We start from the raw sequence: 20,236 nt of genomic DNA, 5'->3' as shown, positions 1-20,236 counted from the left end.
CTGCAACAAGTCCCTTTGCAAAATACAGGGAAGGCCTCATCCCTGAACTTGGGCCAAAGTTGTTCACAGTCGATCTTCCCACATTTAGGGTTAGCAGCTCTAGGCTGGGAAATTCCAGGGCTAGGGAGACGGGAGGGACCTCAGAGGGTTGTAATGCCATAGAGTTCAGCCATGGTCTCTGTAGGGTGGAGATCAGCTGTAATTCTGGGAGATCTCCAGGGCCCACCTGGTGGCTGGCAACCCTATGACATACTCCTGGCCAGAGGATAAACTTCTTGGTTTCCCTTGAATGTGCCTGGAAGGATCTTTTGGCTGTACAACAGTCCTTGATGCGGTGTCGATTGGCTGGTGGAGGAAGGAAGAGTGGGATTCTGGGACACCATATCTATCTGTTATCTATCATCTGTCCATTTCTCGTCCTCTAGGAAACGTCCCATCCATAGACTCCCACCATCCTCACTGGTACTCATTGACTTGGGAGATAATGGATTAACTCCAGGGCTTTTTCTGTAGCAGGAACTCCTTTGCATATTAGGCCACAGACCCCTTGAGGTAGCCAATCCTCCAGGAGCTTACAGGGCTCTTAGTACAAAGGCTTGCTGTAAGCTCCAGGAGGATTGGCTGTATCAGGGGTGTGTGGCCTAATATGCAAAGGAGTTCCTGCTACACAAAGAGCCCTGATTAGAAGAAGAAGATAATGGATTTATATCCCGCCTTATACTCTGAATCTCAGAGTGGTCACAATCTTCTCTGCCTTTCCCTCACCCCCTACAACAGACACCCTTTGAGGTGGGTGAGGCTGAGAGAGCTTTTACAGCAGCTGCCCTTTCAAGGACAACTCCTGTGAAAGCTATGGCTGCCCCAAGGCCATTCCAGCAGCTGCGAGTGAAGGAGTGGGGAATCAAACCTGGTTCTCCCAGATAAGAGTCCGCGCACTTAACCACTACACCAGACTGGCTCTCTACACCAGATTAGCTCCCCTATCCTGAGGCTGCACCCCCAAATCTCCAGGAATATCTGGAGATCTCTCAGAATTATAATTGTTTCTCTAGAGATCAGCTCCCTTCCAGAAAGTAGCTTCTATACAGGTTGGACTCTGTGGCATTATACCTTGCCGTGTTCCCTTTTCTCCACAAGCATTGCCCTCACAAGCCTCCACCCACCACAAATCTCCAGAAATTTTCTAACCAGAGTTAACAACCCTACACAGGATTGACTGGCACGGTGCATATTAAAGCAGCCGGTCTCTCTGTTTCACTCCCAGCGGTACCCACGACATTAGCAAGTTCATTGAATGGAAACAGAAAACAAAAAGTAGGCCAATGAGACAATGAGACAGAGCACACAGTTCCGGCAGTTCACGCAGGTACTTGATGCAACCAGAGTCAAACACAGTTCGGTTTCATGCATCTTCCAGGAGAACCAGCGACGGCTGCCCAGTGGCTTGACGGCACTTTGAAAAGGAACACCTTCAGGCCTCTGTTGCCAAGGGAGGAGGGGGGGGGGGAAGCCCAGGGGTAGAATTCTAGCAGGAGCTTCTTTGCGTATTAGGCCACTCGCCCTTGATGTAGCCAATCCTCCTGGAGCTTACCAAAAAGAGCCTCATAAACTCTTGGAGGACTGGCTACATCAGGGGTGTGTGGCCTAATATGCAAAGGAGCCCCTGCTAGAATTCCACCCCTGAGGAAGCCACAAAAGAAGTTGGCTCTTCTCCCTCCAGGCTGTGAAATGGCATTCAGAAAAGAGCTGTCGAATCTTTACTCACCCAACCCAAAGAGGCGGATGAAGCATGCTGGAGAGCCACACCAACAATTCGGACCTCACACATGGCACATCGTCAGCTCACACACAGAGAATATATGCAAACCAAAGAGCCTGACATCTAGGACTTCTTCTTTTTTTTGTAGCAGAAAGTTCTTTGCATATTAGGCCACACCTTCCTGATGCAGCCAATCCTCCTGGAGCTTGCAGTAGGCTCTGTCCTAAGAGACCTGTAAGCTCCATGAGGATTGGCTACATCAAGGGGGTGTGGCTTAATATGCCAAGGAGTTCCTGCTACAAAAAGGAGGCCTGCTGATATCTATGCCCATGACAATTAAACTCTTTGCCCACATGCCTCGATAATTTGGTGAACCTCTTCTTGTAACCACTGACAGTTCCATGGGCGGAAGTCAGGTGCCTCCCTTTCCCACCTCTCTGACACAAGACCAGGGGTGGAGTTCTAGCAGGATCTCCTTTGCATATTAGGCCACACACCCCTGACGTAGCCAATTCTCCAAGAGCTTACAAGGCTCTGCTTTGGAAGCTCTTGAAGGATTGACTACATCAGGGGTGTGTGGCCTAATTAGGGTTGCCAAGTCCAATTCAAGAAATATCTGGGGACTTAGGGGGTGGAGCCAGGAGACATTAGAAGTGGAGCCAAGATCAAGGGTGTGACAAGCATAATTGAACTCCAAAGGGAGTTCTGGCCGTCACATTTAAAGGGACGGCACACCTTTTCAATGCCTTCCTTCCATAGGAAATCATGAAGGATAGGGGCACCTTCTTTTGGGGCTCATAGAATTGGACCCCATGGTCCAATCTTTTTGAAACTTGGTGGGTATTTTGGGGAGAGGCACTAGATGCTATACTGAAAATTTGGTGCCTCTACCCCAAAAAACAGCCCCCCCCAGAGCCCCAGATACCCACGGATCAATTCTCCATGATTTTCTATGGGAATAGATCTCCATAGGGAATAAGAGTGCCCAGCAGACATTTCCCTCCCCTCCCCCCGCTTTCTGATGACCCTGAAGCGGGGGGAGGGCCTCCAAACCGGGGGATCCCCTGCCCCCACCTGGGGATTGGCAACCCTAGGCCTAATATGCAAAGGAGCTCCAGCTAGAACTCCGCCCCTGTACAGGACAGTGCACTTTTCTAAAAAATAAATCAATAAATCCCATAGCCCAGAGGAGGATGGCTGTATCAGTCCCAGTCCATGCCATGCCATTAATCTCTAAGTGACTTTATGTCTTTGATGAGATGCAGATCCTCAATCAGAGGGCACACCTAAGCCAGCTTCCTTTCAAAAGCGTGGGATGGGAAGCCACACTCTTGAAAGAGGCGTTGCACCTAAGCTGATCTCAGACAACGACCGTTTTTGCACACAGCTCACCTCGCGGTCACAATCCTGTTCCCTCCGCAGCGTCTGGTCGGATTTCCCACCATCTGCGCCCAAGTTACAGGAAGTGCCGCAGCTTTTGCGTAGCAAACGTAAACCGCTAAAACCCAGTTTACGTTTGCTACGCAAAAGCTGCAGCACTTCCTGTAACTCCGGCGCAGAGGGTGGGAAATCCGACAGATGCTGCGGAGGGAACAGGGTTGTGACTGCGAGGTGAGCTGTGTGCGAAAACGGTCAACATTTAATATATAGAGAAAAGAATCAGGGCTCATCTTGTAGCAGGAGCTCCTTTGCATATTAGGCCACCCCTGAGGTAGCCAATCCTCCGAGAGCTTCCAGGGCTCTTCTTCCAGGGCCTACTGTAAGCTCCAGGAGGATTGGCTACATCAGGGGTGTGCGGCCCAGGGGTTTTTTTTTTTGTAGCAGGAACTCCTTTGCATATTAAGGCACACACCCTGATGTAGCCAATCCTTCTGGAGCTTACAGTAGGCCCTGGAAGAAGAGCCCTGGAAGCTCTCAGAGGATTGGCTACATCAGGAGTGTGTGGCCTAATAGGCAAGGGAGTTCCTGTTACAAGATACTACAGTCATTGGACTGGACCATGCGCCAACTGTTACATTGTCATAAAACTCACTGACTATGATCCTAAACAGGCTTACAGTCTTCTAAACCTATTGAAGTCAATGAGTTTGGAAGGGTATTAGCTATGCTGAAGATTGCACCTTCTCTGACTCTGGGGAAGTTATGTCCTGCCATAAACTCTTGGGAGGAAGGGAAACACAAAAATGAGATGGACTATTAATCTGAGGCTATGCTGACTGGTGGGAGGGAAGGCAGCATAGTATATAGCCCAATCTAATCAGATCTTGGAAGCTAAGCAGGGTCGGTACTTGGAAAGGGAGACCACCGAGGAAGACACTGCAGAGGAAGGCAATGGCAACCCACCTCTGCTTCTTGGTTGCCTCGGAAGCCCCACACTGGAGCCACCATAAGTTGGAAGCTAAGCAGGGTTGGTACTTGGAAGGGAAACCACCAAGGAAGACTCTGCAGAGGAAGGCAATGGCAACCCACCTCTGCTTCTCACTTGCCTTGAAAAGCCTCTTGCTAGGGTCACCATAAGTTGGAAGCTAAGCAGGTTCGGTACTTGGAAAGGGAGACCACTAAGGAAGACTCTGCAGAGGAAGACAATGGCAACCCACCTCTGCTTCTTGCTTGCCTTGGAAGCCCCTTACTGGAGTCACCATAAGTTGGAAGCTATGCAGGATGGGAGACCACCAAGGAAGACTCTGCAGAGGAAGGCAATGGCAACCAACCTCTGCTTCTCACTTGCCTTGGAAGCCCCTTACTGGAGTCACCATACGTTGGAAGCTATGCAGGATGGGAGACCACCAAGGAAGACTCTGCAGAGGAAGGCAATGGCAACCCACCTCTGCTTCTCACTTGCCTTGGAAGCCCCTCACTGGAGTAACCATAAGTTGGAAGCTAAGCAGGATGGGAGACCACCAAGAAAGACTCTGCTGAGGAAGGCAATGCCAAACCACCTCTGTTTCTCACTTGCTGGGGTCACCATAAGACTCTGCCGAGGAAGGCAATGGCAAGCCACCTCTGCTTCTCGCTTGTCTTGAAAGCCCCCTTGCTGAGGTCTTTATAAGTCAGCTGACACTTGACAGCACTTTATACATGCACATGCTGATTGAGTGTGCAGCGGAGTCCTTCTCCTTTCATGTTTTGTTCATGCTATGGTTGCCTGGCAACTGATGGGAGGTTTGGGGATAGGGACATGGGGGGGCATGATATCACGTGCACCGTTATGTAACTTCTGGTGAAAACCTTCAAGTTACAGAGGGTAGCTCAAGAGATTGCTGGAAAATCTGTGGTAAAACCAACCTCTGTAAAACCACAGATTTCCCAGGAATTCCTAGAGTTACCCCTTGTAACTTCCGGGTTTCCTGTGGAAGTGACATAACGGTGCACGCGTTGCTTGTCTTAAAAAAAATTATCCAAACATCAGCGGGCAAAGGGGGATGGGGATTGGGAAATTCCCCGCCCCAGCTGGTGGACTGGCAAAGGTAATTTATGCCAGTTTCTGGAAACAAAGGAAGTATAACGGGTTGCGGGATTTTCAGAACAGCAGTTTCATCCATGCCAACAGTCCAGTGATATGAGTGATTTGGGGTGGGCGGGCGGTTTTGACATTTCAAAACATGCAAAACACGCCAGTGTCAATCGCAAGCCGAAAGAAAGCAGAACAAGAGATGCCAGAGGGTAAGAAAGGAACGCGAAACCGAAAACAAAGAACGGTCCGAAAGAACATTCATTTGCTGCCGTATTAGAGGCCATCTGCAACAAAGAGACTGCCGTCGCATTCACAGCCTCCGAGCGAGGGCTGTCATTTCCTCCAGGCTCATGGCTGAAGGAAAAGAAACACAGAATGCGCATGCAGTCGACATTCCCAGGAACTCACAATCTTATGAAGCAAAAGGTAACGGTACACGATGCCTTTTTCAAGTGGCAGGTAGGGCCAGTTCAAGAAACAGTAAGATGCAAAGAGTTGGGATGCTATATGCAGGTGATGATAAATAATAAGACTTGTAATAGACAAACACAACACTAAGGTTATACACCAAGTATCTAAAACTAGAAAACTGCAGGCAGGTCAGAAGAGCAAAGAATGAAGCCATGGTTCCTATACCAGAGAGAGCTAGAGAGCCTGTTTGGTGTAGTGGTTAAAGTGTGCGGACTCTTATCTGGGAGAACTGGGTTTGATTCCCCGCTCCTCCACTTGCAGCTGCTGGAATGGCCATAGCTCTCGCAGGGGTGTCCTTGAAGGGGCAGCTTCTGGGAGAGTTCTTCTAGCCCCACCCACCTAACAGGGTGTTCGTTGTGAGGGGAGAAGCTAAAGGAGATTGTAAGCTGCTCTGAGTCTCCGATTCAGAGAGAAGGGAGGGGTATAAATCTGCAGTCATCTTCTCCTTCTACCTGCTCTTTTCATAGCAATTTGAAGGAGACAAAATGAATCTCCAGGCGACAACTTGGCTACCTTGAAAGAAAGCTTTAACCCCTGCTTTTGCTGTCTTTTGTGAGAGGTTGGCCGGAGACTGGACATTTTTGCTAGCCGAATTAAAATTTTCCTCTCTCCTTCGCACATCAGAGGTTGAACAGCTTAGGAACAGCGTGTCGAAGGAGCTGCCCAGGATCCTATTTTCAGTTGGCAGTGCCGGCTATTTCACTTTCTCCCCTTTGCCAACTAACATCTGGGAGACCCAGGTTCGAATCCTGCCTTGTGCCATGGAAGCTCACTGGGTGAACTTGGGCCAGTCACTCACTCTCAGCCTAACCTACCTCACTGGGTTGTTGTGAGGATAAAAACAGAGGAGTGGAGAATTATGTAAGCTGCTTTGGGTCCTCATGGGGGAGAACGGTGGCATACAGCAGAAATAAATACAATAAAATTGGGGGGCTGCGATTGATGGGGAAAGTAGCAACCCAGCAACACTCCAAGGGTGAAATTCTAGCAGGAGCTCCTTTGCATATTAGGCCACACACTTCTGATGTAGCCAATCCTCCAAGAACTTACAAAAAAGAGCCTTGTAAGCTCTAGGAGGATTGGCTACATCAGCGAGGTGTGGCCTAATATGCAAAGGAGCTCCTGCTAGAATTCCACCCCTGCACCACTCTAAGGAAATCCCCTCCCCCTCCTCCAAAAATCACACACACCCCTTTTTACATGAAATTGGCAATAGACATGATGGAATAAAATCCACATCTCGTAGGTTCCCAGAAGCCCGTACAAGCCATTTGATATGGTAGATTCACACGGCATGGGCTGGCTACGGCTGCATCGTAAGCCGTTAATTAACGCCCCATTTCATCCCGGAGTGGTCAGCCGATAGAGATCTCCACCAGACGCAGGCTTCCCCCAACGTGCTTTTGAGGATGCCTCTGCTGTGCCCTTCCTTTCTATCTTCTGAGCATGCTGTGAGATGCAGCGAACCCAACTGTTTCATTGTGGGGACGATGGAGAGGCATCTACTGCACAGAGAAATGAATGGAAGGTGTGTGGCAGTAGCAAAGATGTGAAGTCCTATGGTACCGCAGAAACCTGATTCCTAGGAGCTGCATTGGGGGAGATGATAGGCAAGTTGTCAAGAAGAAGAAGAGGAGGAGGAGGAGGAGATTGGATTTATACCCTGCCCTTCAGTACCCAAAGGAGTCTCAGAGTGGCTTACAATCTTCTTTTCCTTTCCCTCCCCACAACAGGCACCCTGTGAGGTAGGTGGGGCTGAGAGAGCTCTGGCAGAAACTGCTTTTGTGCAGAACGGCTTTGAGAAAACTTGTGGCTGGCTCAAGGTCACATCAGCAGCTGCAAGTGGAGGAGTGGGGAATCAAACCTGGTTCTCCTAGATAAAAGTCCACACATTTAACCACTACATCAAACTGAAGAAGAAGACGACTGTAGATTTATACCCCACCCTTCTCTCTGAATCAGAGTCTCAGAGTGGCTTACAAACTCCTTTTCCTTTCCCTCCCCATAACAGATACCCTGTTAGGTGGGTGGGGCTAGGAGAACTCTCCCAAAAGCTGCCCGCGAGAGCGATGGCTGACCCAAGGCCATTCCAGCAGCCGCAAGTGGAGGAATGGGGAATCAAACCTGGTTCTCCCAGATATGAGTCCGCGCACTTAACCACTATACCAAACTGAAGCAAAGTTGCTGCTCACTACCAAAAGAAGTCTCAGAGAGGCTTATAATCTCCTTCCCTTCCTCTCCCCACAACAGACACCCTGTGAGGTAGGTGGGGCTGAGAGAGCTCTGAGAGGACTGTGACTGGCCCAAGGTCACCCAGTTGGCTGCATGTAGAAGAGTGGGAAATCAAGCCCGGTTCTCCAGATTAGAGTCTGCTGCTCTTTATCACTACACTACACTAGAAAGAAAAAAGAAAAAGACTGTATTGATGTAGCATGGGGAGGGGCGGGGGAGAGAGTGCACTATGAACACTTGCCTGTGTCCTGAACTTAGTAGGTGGCTTCGGACATCCTATTTTTTCTACACCTATTATGGGGATAAAGCCAGGGCTTTTAGCCAATCCTCCTGGAGCTTACAGTAGGCCCTGTACTAGGACCCCTGTAAGCTCTTGGAGGATTGGCTACATCTGGGGTGTGTGTCCTAATAGGCAAAAGAATTCCTGCTACAAAAAAAGCCCTGTTTAAAACTACTTGCCACTCCAGCCTTACACGGTTGTCGTAAGAACGGTTAAGTGTTTTGAAGCATTCTTCAGTGGACTAAGAGTCACTAAAAGGCGGCACACCCTCAGTACTGACGCTCTGGTTTTAGGATTAAGTAACACTTTCCCCAACAGCACTCCAGCTGGCTAATTATTCAATGTTGAGGACAATGTTTAGTGAAGGGCTATGGATTGGGAGACAGATAAGCGTTCCAAGGTACATCCTACAGTTGGGGAGACACTGGGCTTACAATACAGCGCTTAACAACCGGCTCCAGACCTTTTCCACTTCCTTTGTATTCCCCTGAAGTATTTAATCATTAAAACAGGTAGCAGCTGGTGTAGTTTACGCATTAAGAGATATTATGGTCAATTGGGGAGACGCTTCGCACTAAAAATAATAAGCATGAAATGAATCACTTCCCGAAATTGGGATTTGGGGGAGGGTGGAAAGGAACTAAGGGAGGGATGAATCTGAGTTCCTTGAGCATTAAGAGACACTATGGATTTCTGTATCTGTAGGTGAGCTGCTGAGAGGAGGGGGGTTGAGAGAAGGTGCCACCACTTAAAAGGCCTTTTTCACTTCAAGAAGTAGAGTATTCCTTGTGATTAGATTTGCCAGCTCTGGGTTGGGAAATAGCTGGAAATTTTGGGAGCGGAGCCTGGGGATGATGGGGTTTGAGGAGGGGAGGAACGTCAGCAAGGCATGCTGCCACAGCTAGGGTTGCCAAGTCCCTCACAGCCTCTGGGGGGGGGGGTGTCTGTTTTCGCATGCACAAAGCACATGTGGCGCGATGACATCACTCACAAGTGACGCCATTGTGCCGGCGATGTCACGCACCGGCCACTCTAGGAGCTTCCTGGAAAACTATAGAGTTCCGGTAGCACCATAGAGTTTTCCCTCCCAAATTGCTGGAACATGCAGGAAAACCATAGAGTTTTCCCAGGTGCTCCTAGAGTGACCGGCGCACCAGCGACATTGAGGGAGGATCCTCTGGGGCAGGGGAAACCTCACCTGGCCCTAGCCACAGCAGCCATTTTCTCCAGGGGAACTCATCTTGGTCATCTGGAGATCAACTGTAATAGCGTCTCCTGGAGACTTAGAAACCATAGTTGTGATAAAAATATAATTTATTCAGAGTAGGGTTGCCAAGTCCAATTTCAGAAATATCTGGGGACTTTGGGGGTGGAGCCAGGAGACTTTGGGGGTGGAGCCAGGAGACACTGGGGTGGAGCTAGGGGGGAGGGGGAGAAACGGTGCCAAGAGCGTGGTGAGCCGCCCCATCTCGGAGCGGTTGGCCGCTGCGCTGCTGCCGCCTCTTCTCCGCTCACCATAGCTGCTCCTCCGAGATGGGCTCAGGCTGAGCCCATCTCGGAGGAGCAGCTAAGATGAAGCCGAGAAGAGGTGGCAGCAGCGCCATCGCCCGCTCCGCCTCTGAGGTAAAATCAGAGAAGGGGAGGCTGGAGGCAGGCCAGGAGCATGGCGAGCCGCGAGTCTGGGTCCTAGAAGGGTTGCCAAGTCCGACTCAAGAAATATCTGGGGACTTTGGGGATGGAGCCAGCAGTAAGAGTGTGGCAAGCACAGTTGAACTCCAAAGGAAATTCTGGCCATCACATTTAAAGGGATCATGTTCCTTTTAAACGCCTTCCCTCCATTTGGAATAATGAAGGATAGCGGCACCTTCCTGGGAGCTCATAGAATTGGACACCCCAAGTCCAATCTTTTTGAAACTTGGAGATTATTTTTAGAAGAGTCATCAGATGCTATGCTGAAAATCTGGTGCCTCTGCCTCAAAAACAACTCCCCTAGAACCCCAGATACCCATGGATCAATTCACCATTATACCCTGTGGGAATCATTCTCCATAGGGAACAATGGAGTGCCCAGCAGACATTTTCCCCTCCCGCTTTCAGATGACCCTGAAGCGAGGGGAGGGCCTCCAAACCAGGGGATCCCCTGCCCCATCTGGGGATTGGCAGCCCTAAGGCAGATCCAGTCACAAAACAGCTGCCAGAAAATGGCTCCCCCAGGAGGAAGAGCCAGCCACAAAATGGCTGCCAGAAAATGGCTCCCCCAGGAGGCAGAGCCAGCCACAAAATGGCTGCCAAAAATGGCTCCCACAGGAGGCAGAGCCAGTCACAAAACAGCTGCCACTCTATACCTTCAGTCACACAATAGAAATACTTGTGCTTTGGTGGCAGTGGCTGCCAAAGCAATGTTTCGTTAAAAAATCTACACAACCAATCAGATCTCCCATGGTCAATCAGAAGCTTTGCCTTGCCCCTCCCACTTTCTCAAAACAGTCGGTGGGGACTTGGAAAGGTGCTGCAAGCCTGCTGGAACCCATGGTCACCATGTTGGGATTGCTGTCTTAGACACACGAAGTGTACATCCATAAAGTGCATTTGCGTGACGTGTACCTCTATGTGCATTGCCACGAATGCATTGACCTTACGGATGAAGTAAGCTGTGACTCATAAAAAGCTTCCGCCAGAATAAATTCTGTTAGTCTCCAAGAGTCCGGTTCCATTCCAAAGAGATAATGTATGTCAAACGCTTAGAATGCTCCATAAATGTAATGTCACACTTCCATTTTGATCAAGAGTAAGATATCGCCCCTCATACAAAGGGGAAAAAAATGAGTCATGCTCAAGTCTCCTTGACATTAATGGGACTTCAGACGGCAGCGACGTCCATGTCTCCTTAAATTCCTGTCGGTGAATTCAGTTTTTGAAGTGTTTCAAAGGGTTGCAGCCCACGCTGTTTCTGCATGTTTGATTCATAATGGCAGCTCTTGCTTTGGCACTTAATGATTAATGAAACAAGCTGAACGGGCGCCACCCTTGCCTCCACGCTCAGTTAGGCTGTCGGTAAAGACCTGTGGAGATTCCTCTCAGTTAGGAATACTTCTTAGGATACACTGTTCCAATAGGAGTGGCTCACTTCACAGAATGTAGCAGCGTGTGGATTATTTTCAGCCATTTTGATTAGTGTGTGTATATATGGACTGGAGACGCACAGGGATGTGCATTATTTTCTGGAGGTGGTGGCGGCTACAAGTGTAGACAGCTTCAAGAGGGGATTGGATAAACATATGGAGCAGATATCCATCAGTGGCTATTAGCCACAGGGAACTGATGCTCTTTATTCTTGGTGCTTTGTATTCTGGGACAGTGATGCTCTGTATTCTTGGTGCTTGGGGGGAGCAACAGTGGGAGGGCTTCTGGCCCCACTGAATGACCTCCTGATGGCACCTGGGTTTTTTTGCCGCTGTGTGACAGAGTGTTGGACTGGATGGGTCATTGGCCTGATCCAACATGACTTCTCTTAAGAACATAAAAGAAGCCATGTTGGATCAGGCCAATGGTCCATCCAGTCCAACACTCTGTGTCACGCAATGACAAAAAAAAACAACAGGTGCCATCAGGAGGTCCACCGGTGGGGTCAGGACACTAGAAGCCCTCACCCTGTTGCCCCTCCCAAGCACCAAGAATACAGAGCATCACTTGCCCCCAGACAGAGAGTTCTTATGTTCTATTGCAGAAGTTCAGATTGCAACATCTTTCAAACGCTCTTAGAAATGTCTGAGTATCACACAAGGAAGGGCTGTGGCTCAATGGCTGAGCATCTGCCTGGCATGCAGAAAGTCCCAGGTTCAATTCCCAGCATCTCCAGTTGAAAGGGCCAGGCAGCAGGCGATGGGAAAAGACCTCTGCCTGAGACTCCGCTGCTGCCAGTCTGACTAGAAAATACTGACTTTGATGGACCAAGAACCTGCTTCAGTGTGAACATCCATAGAACTCCTATGTATCCTGCCATGAGTTCAATGGTGGCAGAAAAGTGGGGTAGGAATATAACTGTTCTGACCTGGCGAGCCCAAACACGTAAAGCTGGCCTGAACATATCAAAACTTGGAAACCAAGCAGGATTTGCCCTGGTTAGTACTTGGATGGGAGACCACCAAGGAGGCCCACTGTAACGTACTCAGATGGGAGACGCAAGTAGGGCAACATTCTTTATTAGGAGCACGTTGCAAGAGAGAGAGCACGCGGGCCGGGTTCCGCTTATGTACAATCCCCGGTACAGCCTACTGGACAGGACAGGCCAATCCTGACCTGTTAAACTTCCCGCCACAGCTGGTGATTGGCGGGGGCTTTCGTGCCCAACGCTGGAGTGCCTGGGACGGCCCAGTCGCCTCTGCGCATGGCGCGTTTGGCTGACGATACACTACACCCACCATGGGTGGGATTTTAGCAGGAGCTCCTTTGCATATTAGGCCGCACGCCCCTCGATGTAGCCAATCCTCCAAGAGCTTACAAGGCTCTTTTTTGTAAGCTCTTGGAGGATTGGCTACATCAGGGGTGTGTGGCCAAATATGCAAAGGAGCTCCTGCTAGAATTTCACCCCTGAAGCCCAGGATCACAAAGCAGAGGCAGGCAACGGCCAACCACCTCCGAATGTCTCCTGCCTTGAAAACCCTACGGGGTCGGCACAAGTTGGCTATGACGTAACTTTTTTCTGCCCTCATCTGGATATCCCAAGCTAGTCTGATCGCTATCGCAGAGGTTGTCCTTGAAAGGGCAACTGCTGTGAGAGCCCTCTCAGTCCCGCCCACCTCACAGGGTGTCTGTTGTGGGGGGAGAAGATAAAGGAGCCGCTCTGAGTCTCTGATTCAGAGAGAAGGGCGGGGTATAAATCTGCAATTCTTCTTCTTCAGATCTTGGCAGCTAAGCAGGGCCCGCTCTAGTTAGCACTAAGGAACTCCAAGGTTGCTAGGAAGAGGCAGGCAGTGGGAAATCACCCCGAACATCTCTTCCCTCAAAAAACCTATAGGGTTGCTGAGCCTTGACACCATGTCATGCACACACAAAAATGTAACTACCACCCTCAAATTACTAGCCAGGGCTGCTAAAGCCTAGAAAAAGAAGATGATATTGGATTTATACCCCCACCTTTCACTCTGAATCTCAGAGTCTCAGTGCAGCTTACAATCTCCTTTATCACACCCTGTGAGGTAGGTGGGGCTGAGAGAGCTCTCCCAGAAGCTGCCCTTTCAAGGACAACTCTGTGAGAGCTATGGCTGACTCAAGGCCATTCCAGCAGTTGCAAGGGGAGGAGTGGGGAATCAAACCCGGTTCTTGCAGATAAGAGTCCGCACACTTAACCTACTGTCCGCCGCAAATAGAAATTCCGCCTTTCATTGGTCAAGACGTTTTTGATTTTGCATTGCTCTTGTTCTCTTAATCGAGGCAGGTATGCATAACACACAAAATTAATTTGCATTTCTAAACAACATCTCTGGCATAAAAAAACCCCCAGCACCTGAAGCAAACAAGAGTGACCAGCATCTTTGGAAGATGAAAGGGATGTCAGCAACTGTTAGACCCCAGGGTTTCCCGGGAAACTACTACCTTCTGTTGCTATGGTATCCGTCATTTTCTCTCACCCTTCCTGAATGTGGAATGCAAAGGCATTCAGCAGGTTCACAGCTTGGGTGGGTGGAAGACCCCTGATCCAGGACTTCTGTTGGAGAAACAGGTGGCAGCGGGAGCCAAAGGTGCCTTTCAACAGGTGAGCCAGCTGTAGCCCTTCCTGAGCAGGCAAGTTCTTGCCACTCTGCTGCATGCCCTGGGAGCATCTCAAATAGATTACTGCAATGCACTCTACATGGTGCTGCCCTTGAATACTGTTGAATAGTGTACAATTCTGGTCACCACACCTCAAAAAAGATATTATAGCATTGGAAAAAGTGCAGGAAAGGGCGACTAGAATGATTCAAGGGTTGGAACACTTTCTCTATGAATAAAGGCTAAATCGCCTGGGGCTATTTAGCTTGGAGAAACGTCGACTGCAGGGTGACATGATAGAGGTTTACAAGATTATGCATGGAATAGAGAAGGTAGTGAAAGAAGTCCTTTTCTCCCTTTCTCACAATATGAGAACTCGTGGGCATTCAATGAAATTGCTGAGCAGTCAGCTTAGAACGGATAAAAGGAAGTACTTCTTCACCCAAAGGGTGATGAACATGAGGAATTCACTCCCACAGGAGGTGGTGGTGGCTACAAGCATAGACAGCTTCAAGAGGGGATTGGATAAGCATATGGAGCTGAGGTCCATCAGTGGCTATTAGCCACAGCCTATTGTTGGAACTCTCTGTCTGGGGCAGTGATGTTCTGTCCTCTTGGTGCTTGGGGGGCGGGCACAGTGGGAGGGCTTCTAGCCCCATTGGTGGACCTCCTGATGACACTTGGGGGTTTTTGGCCACTGTGTGAGTGTTGGACTGCATGGGCCATTGGCCTGATCCAACATGGCTTCTCTTATGTTCTTATGTCTGGAATCTGCAGTTAATATAGAATGCTGTGGGCAGAGTGTTGACTGGAGCAGGTTGTAAGGGCCATAGATCTCCAGTCTGGTTCCATATACAATGGCTTCCAATTTGCTTGCAGACTCAACTCAGGGTGCTAGTATTGACCTTTAAAGCTCTGTACAGCCTGGGACCAACATCTCTTAAGGACGGCCTTCTCCCATATGACCTATCTGTTCACTCTGGTCATCTGTAGAGGGCTTGCTATGTATGTCACTGCCCTCTGAGGCTAAATGGGCGGCAACTCGAGACAGGGCCTTCTTTGTCATGGCGCCAAAACTTTGGAACTCCTTCCTCAGGGAGAGTCACCTGTCAGTTTGGTGGAGCAGGTAAGTGCACAGACTCTAACCTGGAAGAAACGGGTTTGATTCCCCCCTCCTCCACATGCAGCCAGCTGGAGTGAGCTTGGGTCTGTCACCAGTTCTTGGAAGAGCTGCTCTCTCAAGAGCAATCCTCTCAGAGCTCTCTCAGCCTCACCTACCTCACAGGGTGTGGGGAGGGGAAGGGAAAGAAGATTGTAAACTGCTCGGAGACTCCAAGTGAAGGGCAGGATATAAAGCCAATCTCTTCTTCTTCTCCCTCTATTAGTGTCTTTCACCAGTAGGTGAAGACTTTTTTGTTTCATTTGGCATACCCCCACTAACTATTATTGGCCCTCCATCAAGGATCTGACATTGTTTGGTTATATGTTTTTATGAGATTTATTTTTATTTTTTAAATGCTTTTAATTGTCTAAATGTTTTAATTTATTCACGTGCACCAGCTGGGGTAACATGGTCAACTGGAAAGGTGGTATAAAAATATTCTAATTAAATATTTACAGCATTGTTTCTTTGGCCTCCTCTCCTTCCAGTTTGTTGTAGGGGTTAAGTGCACAGACTCTTATCTGGGAGAACTGGGTTTGATTCCGCACTCCTCCATATGCAGCTGCTGGAATGGCCTTGGGTCAGCCATAGCTCTCGTAGGAGTTGTCCTTGAAAGGGCAGCTTCTGGGAGAGCTCTCTCAGCCCCACCCACGTCACAGGGTGTCTGTTGTGGGGGAAGAAGGTAAAGGAGATTGTGAGCCACTCCGAGAGTCTGAGATTCAGAGAGAAGGGTGGGGGCATAAATCCAATATCATCATCTTCTTCTTCTTCCCCTTCTATAGGTACAACCAAGCCCACCTCGCATGGGTTGGTGACCTCAACTCAGTTGCTATTACCTCTTTCTCTTATGGTAGTTGTGAAGTGTTGCAGAGCTATGTAAGTCTGCAATAGCAAAAATAAGCTGGAAATCTGGCACTTTGGAGATTTTATTTTATTTCAATTTTATTTCAACATAAACTTTTGCAGACAACAGCATATTTCTCTACTATCTGATGAGCAGTGTTCCCTCTAAGCTGAGTTAGTGTGAGCCAGCTCACAGATTTTCAGCCTCCAGCTCACACATTTTTGTCTTAGCTCAGGAAGGATGACCCCAGAGCACACTAATTTGTGCAGGAGCTCATAACTTTAATGCCAGTAGCTCACAAGAGATTATAGTAGACTGGTGGATGAAGCTACAAATCCAATCTAGATTCGCAAAAGATAAAATGATTGGCTTTGCCAAAGATCAGTCACCTTTTGACAAGATAGTTTTTGGACCAGAAACAAAGCTAATAACAAAACGTTATAATTTTCTTTTTAAACTTAAAGATGCAAGATGAGATAGTCAAAGATTGCATCGTCAAGTGGGCCCAAAACTTGGGACGTAATATAGATTTAGAAGTTTGGGAGAAAGTGTGGAAATGTAATATAAAAATGACCAGATTACAAAGCAGAACTTTTGCTCACAAGACTCTGCAGCTTAGCGGAAACGTTGCTGACGAGGTCAGTGCATCTGAAGAAGAAGATGCTAGTCTACAAAAGATTATGCTGGAATAAAACGTTGATCTTTGAGGTACTCAAAGGCTCCTGATTATCTTAAGGCAGAGAAAAGTGTGTGATATAGCAAGGAGAAAGTCCTAAGCAGGGCCGGCTGCCCTACTAGGCAAATTAGGCATTTGCCTACAGTGCCAGGAGAGGGGGCACTGAATTGAGCTCCCACCTCCTGGTGCCCATGGCAAATGTCTATTTTTTCTCCCCCCGCCACTGCTACCACTGCTGCCTACCCCCTCCCTTCCCTTCCCTTCCCTAGTGTAGTGCAGCACAGTGCTGTGCTCCGCCCCCCGCGTGCTCAGAGGAGTGCTGCTAGGATAAGCCCTACCCACTTTGACAGACAGGGCCCGGGCATACAGTTCTGGAAGGGAGGGGGAGAAGCCTCCTCCTGCATTATCTTAAGAGAATGCTCTGATGCCTGGGCCCTGTCTGTCGAAGCGCGTAGAACTTATCCTAGCGGCTCTCCACTGAACGTGGTGGTGGTGGTGGAGTGCGGTGCTTTGTTGTGGTTGGGGAGGGACGGTGGCTCAGTGGTAGAGCATCTGCTTGGGAAGCAGAAGGTCCCAGGTTCAATCCCTGGCATCTTCAAAAAAGGGTCCAGGCAAATAGGTGTGAAACACCTCAGCTTGAGACCCTGGAGAGCCGCTGCCAGTCTGAGAAGACAATACTGACTTTGATGGACCAAAGGTCTGATTCAGTATAAGGCAGCTTCATATGTTCATATGTGGTGCTGTGGGTGGGCGGAGGGAGGGGGTGGTGGCGGCAGGGGGTGGGCAGCAAGCAGGGAGTCTGCCTGGGGTGACACATGCCCTACAGCTGGTCCTGGTCCTAAGAAGGCTCAATCCCCAAAAGCCTTGATGAAAAAAAGAACCTCATGGAGAAGGTCTAAGAACATCCTCTCATAGAGAAACCTGGAGAAGGCATGCCAGTCTGAGTTGACTTGCAGCTGCTGGGATGGCCTTGGGTCAGCCATAGCTCTGGCAGAGGTTGTCCTTGAAAGGGCAGCTGCTGTGAGAGTCCTCTCAGCCCCACCCGCCTCACAGGGTGTCTGTTGTGGGGGAGGAAGATAAAGGAGATTGTGAGCCGCTCTGAGACTCTGAGATTCGAAGTGGGATATAAATCTAATATCATCTTCTTCTTAATGATCCTGGGTCAAATGGATCAGTGGTAGACTCAATGGCCCGTATCGTACTCACTGCACTAACACCATTTGAACATTGCCTACAGCCTAAGACAGGACAACCACCACCCAGTGTTAAGGTTTAGACTAGGGTTGGCAGTTCCAGGTTGGGCACTGCAATGGACCAATGCTTGACTCAATGGCCTTATTACACTACTCCACTAAACACAGCTTGAATGCTTCCTCCAGCCTAAAGCAAGATAACCACCCAGTATTAGGGTTTAGACTAAGGTTGCCAGCTTTGGGTTGGGAAATTCCTGGAGATTTGGGAGCAGACCCTGAGAAGGACAGGGTTTGTGGAGAGGCAGGACCTTAGTAGAATATAAAGCCATAGAATCCACTCTCTAGACCAGGGGTGTCAAACATGAAGTTCAGGGGCTGAATCAGGACCCTGGAGGGCTCCTATCAGGCCCCCTGCTTCATCTACTTCCTTCTCCCTCTCTCTTGCTTCCTTCTGCATAAGCTTGCTTTGCAAGGCTTGCTCAGTTTCACAGGAGCTACAGATCAAAACCTCTGTTTTTTTCCATTGGCTGAGGCTCCTTCCTTGGGGAGAAGCAGGGGAGAGCTTGCTTTACCAGGCTCTCTCAATCGCACAGCAGAGCTACTGAGCCAAACCTCTCTTCCTTCTATTGGTTGAAGCTCCTCCCCCCCGTCCTCTGGGGAAGGCAGGAAAGAGCCAGAGCTTCCTTTGCCCAGTTCCCTGGATCCCATGGGAGAAATACAAAGAAAGCATCTTTAAGACCAATGAGTGCTAATGTTTTAAGCATGTTTTATTTTTATTTTTTTAAAAATTGGTTTTTTCCTGTGTCCTTTATAAAATTTATATCTCTGCTACCTAATCTTAAATAGGTACACACACGGCCCGGCCCGACATGGCTCGGCCCAACCAGCCAGCCATCTCTAAGAAAAGGACGGGGCTTGACACATGGCTCGGCTCAACAAAGTCTCATTTATGTCAGATCCAGCCCTCATAACAAATGAGTTCGACACCCCTGCTCTAGACAATTTCTCCAGGGGAACTGGAGCTCAACTAACTCTGGGAGGTCTCCAGGCTCCATCTGGGAATTGGCAACCCTAGTCCAGACCAGGTGTTCCCTCTAAGCTGAGTTGGCGTGAGCTAGCTCACAGATTTTTAGCCTCCATCTCACACATTTTTGTCTTCGCTCAGGAAGGATGACTCCAGAACACACTAATTCATGCAGTAGCTCCCAACTTTAATGTCAGTAGCTCAAAAAATTGATTTTTCGCTCACAAGTCTCTGCAGCTTAGAGGGAACATTGATCCAGACTCATCCTTCTGTTAATGTATTGAGTCCTCCTTCCTCAGCATGACAGGAGCAAGGAAGAAGCAGGTGGATCTATCTGACAGGTGAGGTCAGATCAACCTTGTCAGCAAGCCGGTTTTGGCTGGACTATGACTAAGGGAAAGTACCTGCTGAAGTCAGCACTATATGGACTGCCTTGATTGGCTGACTTGCATATATAAGGACTGCAATACCAGTGTGCATTTCTCTCAGTCGAGAGTTAGATCCTGGCGGAGCACTTTGTCACTCTGTATGTTTCTCACCGCACTAGTAGCTTTGTATATAGACTGTAAATACACTGATTTAATACTAGGTGCTGGTGTGTGGCTCAACTTCCTTCCGGAGTACACCCTTGTACAGTTCTCTATTCCACCCTCTGCACACACACGCACCGATACCTTCATCTCTGCAAACCCAACTTTATCAAACCCCAGCAACTCCAAGCCCAACTCCGGATGCCTTGAACCACAAGCAATGGGTATGAATGTTCTAATAAATATGCAAAATAAATTAATCAGGTTAATTAAACAAACAAATCAGGTTTCATATTGGTAGCCCATTTTATGGTGGTTGAGAGTCGGGTGAACACAAGCCTTTGTGGAGGGTACTTTAAGTGCACAGGTTAGAAGCGAGAGTCGGATTCACACATTTCTCGTGACGCGCATGCAAACCGAACGTGCGGAAGTGAGGAAGAAGCTCATGCAGTACCTGATGATCTCAGAGTCAGGGAGCAGGCCTAGGTGGTGGTAGTGGGGGTAGGGAGCTGAAAGGAGGAAGCTTTTGTCACACTCGATAGGGGAATAGTGCCTAGGAGAAGGTGGCTTATCACAGAATTTGTTCACAGTGCTGTAAACTGGTTCAGGAGGCCTAGTGATAACAGAGACAAGAATAAGAGATTAGACGGGAGTTGACATGCGCGAACCGATCGAACATACGCCCCAACGGCACTGCCAAGCATGCAAAGAAGATTAAACAGAAGAATTAGATACATATACCGAGGGGGGGAAGAAAAGCAACCTTCTGTTAAGGTACAGAACGCTCGTCACGAAGAATTAAGGACATGAAAATTCACGGTACTGGAACACAAAGACAGCTAGAGAAAGTAAAGCGGCAA

At 48.9% G+C, this 20,236-nt stretch overlaps 1 protein-coding gene across 12 annotated transcripts in view; it reads right to left on the bottom strand.

The window, feature by feature from the left end:
- The window catches only part of DLG2 (discs large MAGUK scaffold protein 2), a 1,647,444-nt gene that overhangs the window by 367,278 nt on the left and 1,259,930 nt on the right, over nucleotides 1-20,236 (bottom strand). For 9 of the 12 annotated variants that reach the window (XR_009555217.1, XM_060234983.1, XM_060234984.1 and 6 more), the window contains one exon: nucleotides 19,831-19,989. The exons of the other annotated variants lie outside the window; for them this stretch is intronic. Coding sequence is in view for 8 of the 9 variants with exons in the window: in XM_060234983.1 (XP_060090966.1) it covers nucleotides 19,831-19,989 (159 nt within the window). In the remaining variant the exon portion in view is untranslated. The remainder of the gene's footprint in view (nucleotides 1-19,830; nucleotides 19,990-20,236) is intronic. 12 annotated transcript variants of the gene reach the window in all.

The sequence above is a fragment of the Heteronotia binoei genome, chromosome 3 (assembly GCF_032191835.1).
Source record: "Heteronotia binoei isolate CCM8104 ecotype False Entrance Well chromosome 3, APGP_CSIRO_Hbin_v1, whole genome shotgun sequence".
Taxonomy (NCBI): Eukaryota; Metazoa; Chordata; class Lepidosauria; order Squamata; family Gekkonidae; genus Heteronotia; species Heteronotia binoei.
Note: the sequence above shows the minus strand (reverse complement) of the source record. Positions and strands in the feature narration are given on the sequence as shown.